Source organism: Ochotona princeps, chromosome 5 (genome assembly GCF_030435755.1).
Source record: "Ochotona princeps isolate mOchPri1 chromosome 5, mOchPri1.hap1, whole genome shotgun sequence".
NCBI classification, from domain to species: Eukaryota; Metazoa; Chordata; class Mammalia; order Lagomorpha; family Ochotonidae; genus Ochotona; species Ochotona princeps.
In genome coordinates, this window is record NC_080836.1 from 17,571,461 (window position 1) to 17,583,567 (window position 12,107).

The following is a 12,107-nucleotide window of genomic DNA, read 5'->3' on the forward strand; positions in this document are numbered from 1 at the left end:
AACACTAACATATCAATTGAGAAAGCACTAAAACCTTTTATTGGATATATTTGTCTTTTCCTGGCTCTTCATTCAACTAACCATATGCTTACTTTCCACTGGCAATTGCTATTTAAATGTCAGTTGACAGCAGATGTTGTTCATCCTACCCTATGCAAGTTAATTTATTGTCTACAAAAGCTGGTGGAATGTTCTCCAACCATGCTGGCTTTCTATTGTCTCCACCCATTCCTTTGCTGCAGCCATGCTGAGCCCTGCAGCTCTCAGAGCATCTCATACTCATGCTGTCTGTTTGCCTGAGCTGCCCTTTTCATGGCTCCCTCTTACTCTCCTTCAGTTTTGTTTGACCATTCCTACCTGTGAGAAGTCCTGCCAGTACTCCTTATTCCTGCCTTAATGCTCTGCTCAGACTGCCTTCGTGGCCCTCAGCAAATCAGGCTGTGACCACATTGTCCTCCTCGGCTGCTTTTCATCACTATTTAGTTTATAATGGATCCCAGTCAACCAAGGTACAGGGATAGTGTCTAACTTGTGCTTCCTAGGATTGGGGTTAGAAAGAAATTGGAAAATAGATGCAGGTACAGGCAGGAGGAGGACAGCACAGCCATCATGGCCATAGAAATACTGAAGCATCCTCAGCATTTGTCCTCTGTACTCTGAGGCTTCAACAATTCATTCAGCGTGGGGTGGATGAGTAAATCTTTGAGAATTACTTAAATCATACAAAATTCCTTGGCTGGGACAGAGATCAAGTTTCCGGATCTTTTCTGGTTTCTTCTTAGTACTAGCTAAGTACTAGGTTGATGGATGGTTGAACAGAGAGAGAGAGGCATAGATTAGACATACAGACAATAGAGAATGGGTAGGTAGGCATAAATAGGTGACAGGGGCATGATGGATGACTGATGGGAAGACACAGACAGCCATGCACACAGATAAGTAATGATAAATAATGAAGATAAGTAATGCATGGATGACAGATGTTATGGAGGATTGATAGATGGATAGATAGCCACAGAGATCTACTGAGGAATGAGAGGTAGATACATGATGATGATTATTGATAGATAAATGGATAGATGACACACAGACAGAAATAGACAGATACACAGACAGATGGTAGATACATAAACGACAGATAGATATGTGACCGATGGTAGATAATGCATACAGAGGTAGATGGCTAGATGGAAGACAGATGAGATGAATGGACAGACAAAAGATCCTAAAATCTAGATAACCAAGTCATAACCCAAAGTAATGACCTGTTTGCTGATAACCACTTCCCTTAACCTGTGACTTAACCTTCTCTGATTAAGCAATGCTTGTTGTTGATGGACCACGCTCTGTTGTTGATGGACCAGGCTCTCAAAATGAAGCAGGATTATGCATAGAGAAACTGTTGTGTATACCTGCTTCTCATTTCAGTTAATGTTGTGAATGGTCTGCACTTGAGCCTAAAGCTAGAAAAATACGTACAGTTAAAAAAAAAGTAGCTGCTTTGATTGATCATCCAGGCTGTAGGAGTCCTGACATTCTGACCTGGGGAAATCATGACATTTCTCCATTTTGTTTCCAAGATCTTTTTCTGTTCTCTCCCGGGATGGCTGTAAGATGAATTCTGGGGAACACGCAAATAGTGACCTCTATTTGAAAGGTTAGAGGTGAGGGGATAGGACACAATGTCAAATACAGTTGGGGTGCTACAACTCAGGCTACGTTGCTGAATGCCCTTCTGCAAATTAAAGCAACCGGATTCACACAAATGCTGCCAAAACACCAGGTCTTGATGCTGGTTGCTATTGGACACCTGTGCTGCTTCTATTTTTTAAACAACGTTACTTTGTTAAGGAGGAATCTGTGTCATTTTATGGCTCTCATCATTTTAGTGTAATGATCAAGAAGGAAAAATGAAACCGCTTTGTGCAGAGAAACAGATAAGAAGGCATTTTGTAACCCAGAGTGCAAAGCTGTCTGGAGTACAATACAGATCTATCAATAATTCAGTTAAAACAGCTCACCTGCTTTACATGAGTGGGTTCAGTTCACTGATAATTCAAGTTCATATTATAGGTATTTAACTGTGGGCTGCACATTGCACCTTGCAGACCAAAGAGTTACAGACTTTTTTTTCCCAGATGAAATCTACAAGTGCAAATTGATCTCAGCCAAACATAAATTTAGTCAAATCTTTAATATACTCTATTATGGCTTGAATAAGACTTTAAAGCCTTGTCCTAACTACAGAGCGCCTGAGACTAGAGTTGAGACAATTGTCAATAGCCAGAATTAGTAAGTTGTGGACCTGGGGTTTATGCTCAACACTGTAGCATCAACAGTAATGACTTTTTATCAGATGTGTAAATGAGCAATTATCTGTCATTCTAAAAGACAAACCTGACAAGAGGGCTCATTTGGTTTTCTTTCTCAAAGTTTACCTCTGTTAAAATGTTCACGGGCACCCGTTGCATGCTTGTCATTGGTTGTACTTGCACGGCTAGTGCTCTGTTTCCTCAGAATAAAATTATCTTTCAAAGCACAAGAGGAAAGTCCATAGTCATTTTCCAACTTCCAGTTGAGGTAAGGGAAGTAGATAGCAATAGCCCTGTCACATATCTGCTATTCCAGAAGAACCAGATACAGTATAGAATGAGAAATACAAAATATACACCTTTATGCTTTCAGAATCGGTAGGCTCTATATCACCTGGGGTTTCATTCTGTGAAAGCCTTTGTATGAAGAGTGGATGAAGATGTTCTGCTTTCTTAGTTGGGAATGCATATTCACAAATATGATCATGATTCAGCATGCCTGCATTGTATAAACATAGGCTATAGGGGTGGGGGACTTCTTGGGGCTTCCTTGGTTTGACAGCACTCTGGCTTTGTGGCACAGAAAAGAACAATGACAGGAGGATGAAGCAGGAAAAGGAAACCTTGATACTTTATGGAAGGGCCATGCAGGCTTAACTTGTGCTGGCCAGTTCTACAGCCACATTTCTCTGGTGCCAATTAAGATGTATCATAAAGGCAGAAGCCACAGAAAGACTTGGACTAAGTATGAAAAGTGAAAGTCCATGCAGCCCTTCATTCACTTTTGTTTTTCTTCATTAACTTTTCTATTCACCACATGTTCAAATTACGTGTGAAATTAGATTACATGTATATTAGATAAAATAATTTTTAAAATGGATTTCAACAGCCTTTTTCCTTTTGGGATGTGATGGCTCAAAGGTATTGAATGACATATAGGACTTCCATTACATATTCCCTGAGGAGAGGTTTATTTCACATGGTGGAGTTAGGATGAGTGTTTGCATTCTCAGCTGTGTTGCTGTAGTTTTCAAACTGCAAATAGGAGAAACAATAGTGTTTTTTGAAAGTGATATCCTGGATTTGGGCATCTGGCAGGTGTATTTGCTGGCTATGGCCTCTAAGCAGTCACCCTTCTCTGGGCTTCGGCTTCCTCGTTTGTCCTCCACAGGTCGAAGCTCACCAGGCTCTTGTCAGGAATGAGGAATGCATGGGAAATTTGCTGCTAGTGCTTACCACAGGCACCAGCAGAGAGAACACTCAATAAATATTCAGCATTATTCTTGGTTACATTTCAAAGCTTGTCAGACGCATAATTCTTTAATCCGGGTCCATTTCTAATTCATGTCCTCATCTCTGTTGTGTTTTAAGTTTCCACTTGCTATCCTATCTGCTTACTTCTTCACCCAGGCAGTTGAACTTTCTCTTTCCTTTAATCATTGGGATTCTGTCCTTTGGCTTTCTGTTTTCTGCCACTTGTTCACGCTGAGCTATCATATCCCACTTTGCAATTTCAGGTCATTTTGGTTTCAGAAGGAAAATCAAGCCATGCTCATCATTTGCCCCTGTTCCATGCTTCCTACTTGGATATTGGATCTTGTTGACTGAACTTGGCTTCTTTCAATGGAATGATCAGTCAAGGGCAATTGGGAATAAGATGGTGCATGGGGTAAGCTCACTGAAGAACATGGGTCATGCAGAGTTCAAAAGAATGAGGAGCTAATATGGAACAAAAGAAAAGGTACTTGGCAGTTTCTCTTCCTTTGCCCCTCAATTCACCTTCTTATCTCAATGTTGGCTTTAAAAGTGGGGACATATTCCATGCATTGTACATGCACAGCACTTCTCATGATCTTTCTAGAGTTTTGCAACTTAAACTACAAGTTCCTACTATGTGCCACAGCACACAAAGGAAAATATACCTGATTTCCATATTATGGGAAACAAGTTGTCAGATAAAGATGCCTGTACTCCTTCTATGAAATTCAGAGACAGGGAAGATGAAAAAGGAAAAAAGAAGCGTAGTCATGTAGTTTCTCCAGGTATAGAAGGCTTTCAACTTCCTAGCAATCAGTGAGACGAATGCTCTCCATCAGAGCTGCAGGAGACGAACACAAGGAGTGGGAATTAAAAAATGAATTTGTAATAGCACAGGTGGCTGGAAGCACTAGTGCCTCTCAAAGCAGTGAAAAAAGTCCCCGATTTCTTAGGCATGTAGTATTTGTGTTTTAAATCATCATGCTGTTGATTCTTCTTTCATTGTTCCTTTCCAGCAGCTATAAATGGGTGATTCAGAACACAGTGGACTTGAGGGGCTGTATCTTCTATTTTCATCAGATCAATATTTAGTGTAGGTTTACTGAGTGTTCACAAAGCAGCAAATGCAGGGAGAAAAAAAAATAAACAAATTTGGATTTCAAAGCTGGGGTCAGAGGATTAATAGAAGAGACTCTCAAATTAACAAAGGAGCAAAGCTTCCCAGGTGCTCCTTGCTGAGAGATGAGAATTTTGGAGGATTTGAGGGGGAGAGAGTTGATTTATTTCAGGGCCAGAGGACACACACAGGAGTTCCTGCCACCCACCACCAAGCAAGGGATACTTAAACAAATGTGCACGGGAAAGTCAGTGCTGGATGCATGAACGTGGCTGTTTTTCCTAGAGCACTGAATGGAATATTTACCATCCATCCTAACCAAGAAGCGATCATGGCTAACCTCGCTTCCCTTTGGCTTCCTAGAAAACCAGGTTGGAAAATGTAAGTGAATTTTCCCTATTGTTCTATTATGGTTCAAGTGTAGGAAAAGAAGGGAGGAGTCTAGAAATCACAAATACAGCTTAATATACAGCTCTTCACACAGAGATCTGCATTCTAGGGTCTTGGGGAGTATAGCTAACTTACAGCAATTACCTTGCTGATTTCCTGACTTTTGGGAGGCAGTGTCACTCAAGATAAACTTTCATGTCCTCTGTGATCTGACCTGTGTGTGTTTTAAGGTGGCGTGGTTTGCCATCATCAGAATTGCACAAATGGCACTGATGGTGATGGCCTAATGCAGAATGCAAATGCTCAGGCGTGCAGGCCAGTGCCCAGGCAGCCAGCATCTGATCCAGAGGGTGATGAATCTCTAGGTCTAGCCTTTCTGGCTGCACAGGTGCAGCTCAGTGCTGCAAAGGATGTGAGCATAGTCCTGGCAACACTTGAGGTCACGTTTCTATTTTCACTTGTTTGGGGATAAAGGTTGCTTCTTCCCACAGGAAATTATAAGAAGGAGTTTATAAAGACTCAGCTATGAACCTCTGAATTATAGGCAGGCACACATGCCACCCAAATGTCCCAAACATCCTTGCAAACAGGTTTTTCCTGATTCTACTCCTCCTGAAGCTCAAGGCAAAAAAAAAAAAAAAAAAAATCAGTCTTGTCAAAAACACTTCTTCAGTACCAAAGAGACACGACTTCATTTGACTGAAAAATATCACTGGATCCTCTTTGTGCATTGCTTAACATACAAATACAGTTTCATCTAATATGGCTATCCTGTACATACACATCAATTTCTATAAACCCAAAAGACAACACCAGATTTATGGACAACATATTTTTCTGGATATGCAAACAACAACCAAACATTTTAAAACTTAACAGGCATCAACAGGTATGAACACACTTAACGGTCTTTAACACAGCTAACTCCCCTTGCCCCAGGCTTAAATTCTCTTTCACTAGTGGCAAAAGGCGCTGTCAAGCACAGCATTGAAAAATTAGTACCATTTCCTAGCGTGTAAGCACAGAGTGGAAGGGCTAAATAGTTTATGGTTTTTGTTTTATTTTTGTTCTCATGCTGGGTTTTTGTTTTGTTCTGTTTTCCCCTTTTGCCTGCTCAGGGCTGATCGTTGTGACACTGGCCGTGTGCTGGATGCCAAACCAGATTCGGAGAATCATGGCTGCAGCCAAACCCAAGCTGGACTGGACAACATCTTACTTCCAGGCATATATGATCCTCCTGCCCTTCTCAGACACCTTCTTCTATCTGAGCTCCGTGGTCAACCCGCTGCTGTACAACGTGTCCTCGCAGCAGTTCCGTAAGGTATTCGGGCAGGTGCTGCGCTGCCACCTGTCTGTGCCACACGCCAACCAGGAGAAGCACCTGAGAGCCCACAGCCGCGCCACCGCTGACAGCGTGCGCTCCGCCCGCAGCCCTCTCATCTTCCTCTCCTCCCGGCGCGGCTCTTCGGCCAGGAGAACTAACAAGATTTTCCTGAGCACCTTCCAAAGCCAGGCCAAACCCGAACCTACGCCGGCCCCTGAGCCAGCGAGTGTGGAGTCACCACTACCCAACTTGGAGGCGAAACCAGATAGCTTGGTGGCAGAAAATGGTTTACAGGAGCGGGAATCATGAACGTTAAGGAACGAAAGCCTCGGATGGGAACCGGCCCTCCCCTCCCACTTAAAGCAGTTCCGAAATAAGCTGGGCCCCTGGCAGGGACAGAAAGGAGGCTGAGGGCATAGACAAAGGCAGATGCAAACCTTGGTGACGTCCAAGGGCTGCATCTAGCAGCCTGGCCTTGACTCTGGTCACACAGAGAGAGGTGGGGGGAGGCAGAATTTCCACTCTGCCTCTTTCCCTCAAGTACACACTGAGAATTCAAGACTGGATTTATTCAGAGCTTACAAAAACTGTTGCCACACAGACCTCTCATGGTTTGTATGGGAACAAAAGGAGAACACACACTCCCCGCCCTGCCCAGCTTAAAAGGAAACCCAGAGAAAAACGTAGGGAGGTGTGGGGAAGCGAGGTGCGCCATGCAGGGGGCGCAGCTCTGTGCGCTTCAGCAGTGAGCCAGGAAGAGCACTAACTGGAGGAGCACTGCAGCGGTGGTGGGGAGCCCCGGCCTGAGCGCTGACGCAGAGCTGCCCCTCTTCTTGGGCCTGGGCCCGTTGCAAAGAGGCGTGTTGCAGCAGCTTATGCACACTGAGTTCAGTTTCCCTGGTGAGCAGAAGGACTGGTACCCGGCCGAGGCGATGAGGCAGGCTGCTGATGATGCGCATGACTTGCGGTACATGATCCCTGCAACAGACACCCAAAGGAACTGGGTTAACCACCGCGGGATGGTGTCCCCTGGAGTTGAGGCGGGCAGATCCCTAAGGAAAGCTCTACCCCAGGTCTCCTACTACCCCGTGGGACCCAGGAGGTGCTTTGTGCTAAGTTCCCTGGATTAGACAAACCACTGACAGGCGACTACATTTGATAAAAACTGCTCAAAAGGCGATTTTAGTCAATAAACAGCTTGAAACTTGAAGTCTCATTTTTTTCTCCCTGTAAGTTAAACTTCAAACTGTGTACAAGAAACTCAATTGCTCGTGTTGGTTTGTTGTAGTTGTTTGTTTGTTTTAGGTTTAAATTATCCTATGTCAGCGAGGACTACAAGTGAGCTTGGAGATCCTATCTCTGGTATTCCCGTTCAACTCACTGTGGAGCCATGGGGTCTCAACCATGTGTTTATTAAATCCTAGAACTCACTTATTCAAGGGTTTCCCTGTATTCCAGGCACTGTTCACATGCGTCTAATCTAGTGTAGTCCATTTACCAGCTGTAGCCTCCCTACAGGGGAAGTCCTCAGGACCATTATTCTTCAAAGAAGCAGCCAGAAGACCAGCAACTTTGCCCTGGAGTCACGTGAGTGAAGAGGGCCTCTGGGATTTGAAAGTCTCATTCTGCTGCTGATAATCAGTTAACCAAAACAGTGATGAGGTTATATTAGGGGAGGGAGGGGAATAGCTTTAGTCAGAAGATATTTAGTGTGTGTGTGTGGCTAGTTGATGACTTACTTTCCTTATGGGTATATTCTAATACTGAAGCTGGCCTTGGAAGTGAACTCAATCTTTTGGCTACCCCACTCAGCTTTGGGCTATAATATATGGCCCCCCCACTGGGGCTTTTGTCCCCTAATCCCCAGGCAGGTGTGTGGGGAGGTGTGCCTTTGCTTTCTGCTGTTGCTGCATTGATTGAAATTAAATGGCCTGAAACTTCCAAATGAGTGTGGTGAAGAAAAACTTCAGGTTTACCTTCAAACATGCAATTTTATGCCACTCTTTCTTTACAACAAGGAGCTTGTGAAGACCAGTTACTTCACAACCTGTTGGGAAATCCTAGAGGGGAGCTGCTCCAATAAGACAAAGTTTGAGTGCAGGGACGCGGGCAGACTCTGTTCCATTTCTAAGGAGCGTTGTTTCAGATATTCTCTGCACTTGCTGCCCGTTGCCTCTGTAGGAAGTTAAGTTAAAAACACACTCATTGGCTACTTCAGCAACCAATAACTTTTCTCCTTTAAGTGAATTTTTTTTTAAATTTGAGAATACTTGTTGACTATATTCTTTTGCTGTGTAAAATTACAGACAGATAAGGTGAATATGCCCCCTTGACAAGCCCTGCCAATCTGAGGCCCCCTCAGCATTACCTTTGAGGCCCGTGCATCTGATGTGCCTCCCTCCGGGCCTGACACATTCACCATGGGTGAAATAAAATGTGTGTTTATATTTGCTCATGGTGTCACATCTTATGTGATGTGCTAGCATTTGTGATTTTTACTTAATAACGTGACTGGGAGGTGTTTTGTTTGTTTGTTTTAGGTGAAGAGAGAGAATAAGCCATGTCTGGTCAAAGCCATGTCGCAGGAACTCCATCCAGGTTTTCCCAGGGATGCTAGAAACCCAAGTGCCTGAGCCATCATCTTCTGCCTTCCTAGGCACATTAGCAGGAAGCTGGTTTGGGAGCAGATGTGGGACCTGATCCCAGATACTCCCATATGGGATGTCAGCATCCCAGCAACAACTTAACCTGACTGTGTCCCAGTACCTGTCCCTGGGAAGTTATTTTTAAGACTACCTTTGCAGGTTAAGGATCAGTTGCCTGAAATAATTGGGTGAGCACGTGCGGTAGCCTAGTTAAATCCTTGTCTTCTATGTGACAGGATCCTTATGGGTGCCAGTTCCTGTCCCGGCTGATCTGCTTCCCATCCAGCTCCGTGCCAGTGGCCTGAGAAAGGAGTAGATGATGGCCCAAAGCCTTAGGGCCCTGAACTTGTGTGGGAAACCAGGAAGAAGCTTCTGGCTACTGGCTTTTGATCGGCTTAGCTCCGATTGTTGTGGCCACGTGGGAATTGAACCAGCAGATGGGAGATCTTCCTTTCTGTTTTTCCTTCTCTCTGTAAATCTGCCTTTCCAATAAAAATAAATCAATCTTAAAAAGAGGAACAAACAGAAATGATTGGGTAAAGAAGAGGAGAGCTGTGACCCCATGCAAGTCTCAGGGAATCTCAGGTTGTCATCTCATGTACTGACAACACAGAAGGCGTTCTGAAGTGAAGGGCTGCGACCACTGTGGAGATGGGGGCATCTGAGAGGGAGGACACAGAGAAATTCAAAGGGGTCTGCTACCAGACAGGTGTGTCCAGGGACTGACAAGGCCCAAAGGGAATGAGAGTGCCAGAATGGTCCCTTCTCCAGAGCCATGAGTCCACACAAGTACAAATCAGGAGGCCAGGATCCACTGGGTGAGACTGGAATAAGAGAGATTCCAAATTAGATGGAGGAGATATGCAATCCCCAGGCACCAAAGCCAGTGGTGGCAAACAAACTGTTAGGTGTGGATGGGATTGGACTCAGAGACATTCCAGACACACATGGGTGCTCCACCTCTGGAATGTTGTAAGAGGGAGAGGCAGCAAGCAGGAGGTGTTGAACCAGGAGACATGGGGCAATTCAAGACTTCAAAGGCATTCGGGAAATGTCAGAGTTGTTTACTCATGCTTTTAGCTGACATTCACAAGGTGCCCCTGGAGTATATGTGAAGGGTGAAGGGAGGAGACTGGGGTACGATAACTGAGAACCTGAAATCTGGAAGTGGAAAGACATCACCCCTTCTAGGGCCTCAAAGAAAAAAAAAAGATGCATATTCTAGTCCATTCCAGAATGTTCTACAGGCCAGGAGAGATGGATATGAGGGACAGGGATAGTCTTGAGGACTACTGAGGGTTTACCTGGGAGAAGGTGGGACTGAATATCACAGAGAGGGACCCGTGGTATAGTGCAATGAGCTAACCTGCTAAGCTGTCTTTTTTTAAAGATTTATTTATTTTTATTGGAAAGTTGGATATACAGAGAAGAGGAGAGACAGAGAGGAAGATCTTCCATCTGATGATTCTCTCCCCAAGTGACTGCAACGGCTGGAGCTGAGCCAGCCCGAAGCCAGGAGCCAGGAGCTCTTCCGGGTCTCCCACAGGGGTGCAGGGTCCCAAGTCTTCGGGTCATCCTCGATTGCTTTCCCAGGCCACAAGCAGGGAGCTGGATGGGAAGCAGGGCCGCCGGGATTAGAACCGGCGCCCATATGGGATCCAGGCTCGTGCAAGGCAAGGACTATAACCACAACACTATCATGCCGAGCCCTAAGCTGCTCTTTTCAATGCTGGCGCTCTGCATCAGAATGCTGGTTGGAGTCTCAGCTATCTTGATCCAGCTCCCTGTTAACGGAAATGGTTAGTCCCAAGTACATGAGTCACTATCATTGTAATGAGAGGCCAGGATGGAGTCCCTGGCTTCCGGTTTAGCATGGCCCATATCTGAACCAGTAGATGGAAGATCTTTCTCTACCCACCCTCTGCCTTCTCTACTCTTCAATAAATGAAGAAACACTTTTTAAAAAAGAAATAAGTAAGGAAGATAAAGAAAGAAAGAAGAAAGAGACGGGAAGGAAGGAAGGAAGGAAGAAACCAAGTAAGCAAGCTAATCTAAAAGCATACCACACAGGCTGCAGAACAGGTTTGAGGAAAATTCCCCTGGGTTTAGCCATTAAGAAAACAAAACAAAGCCAAACAAAACAAAGCCAGTAACCTGTTAGGAATCACAGGAGAGAACCTGGCAGGGCAAGGGGTGGGATCTAAAGAACAGGACTCCAACCAGAGGGACACAGTTTCACAGCTGTGTGGGGTGAGCTTGCTGCAGCTGAGAACTGCTGACCAATCCCATTACTCATATGCTTAGTAGAATTCATTCCAAGTGGGTCTTTGATTTGAATGTTGGTGTGGGGCGGGGGCAGCACTACAAGTACTAAGAGACATTTTGGAACCCTGGGAGATTTCTTTGATCATAGAGAAACAGCAAAGGCTATTTTCTGGCGCAACAGTCTGAAGTCATTACAGAAAAGATCGATGCTTTTGACTACACAAAGCTACCCCCCAAAAATCTCAGTCTAATAAAATCCTTACAAGTAAAGCAAAAAGAGAAGTGAGATAGTGGATAAAATATAACTGTGACTCACATCATAAAGAACAGGCTTCCTTCATATGTAAAACGGGCCTAGAAATCAGTAGGGAATCAATAATAAATCAGTGAGGAATAAATAAGTAATAATGTATCTTTAAAAAGGTGCAAGTGAAAAGATAGTTCACTGGAAAGGAAAGAGAAAGAGCTTTAAAACACCTGAAAGATACCCTGTCATCCATAAAGAGAAATGCAAATGAAAACGACACTGAGGAACCACTTGTGCTTATCACTTGGGCAAAGGTCAGAAAGTTTATTGGCAGGGCCAGAGTTCAAGGCATTGCATGACCTGCAATGCAGACATCCCACATTAAGGTGCTGGTTCAAGTCCCAGCTGCTTCATTTCCCGTCTAGCTCCATGCTAATGCACTTGGGAAAACAGAGGAGGATGATCCAAGTGCTTTGGTGCATGCCCTAACGTGGGAGATGTCGATGGAGCTCCAAATTCCAGCTTTGGCATGGCCCAGCCTCAGTTGTTG

At 44.5% G+C, this 12,107-nt stretch overlaps 2 protein-coding genes across 2 annotated transcripts in view; one reads left to right on the top strand and one right to left on the bottom strand.

Moving 5' to 3' along the window:
* Positions 1–6,709, top strand: part of GPR39 (G protein-coupled receptor 39) — a 199,982-nt gene extending 193,273 nt beyond the window's left edge. Inside the window, exon 2 of the mRNA XM_004589391.2 lies at positions 6,195–6,709. Within this exon, the coding sequence (XP_004589448.2) occupies positions 6,195–6,709 (515 nt within the window). The remainder of the gene's footprint in view (positions 1–6,194) is intronic.
* A 239-nt stretch (positions 6,710–6,948) lies between these two features.
* The window catches only part of LYPD1 (LY6/PLAUR domain containing 1), a 33,153-nt gene continuing 27,994 nt past the window's right edge, over positions 6,949–12,107 (bottom strand). Inside the window, exon 3 of the mRNA XM_058664406.1 lies at positions 6,949–7,378. Coding sequence (XP_058520389.1) covers positions 7,140–7,378 — 239 coding nt within the window. The 3' untranslated portion in view covers positions 6,949–7,139. The remainder of the gene's footprint in view (positions 7,379–12,107) is intronic.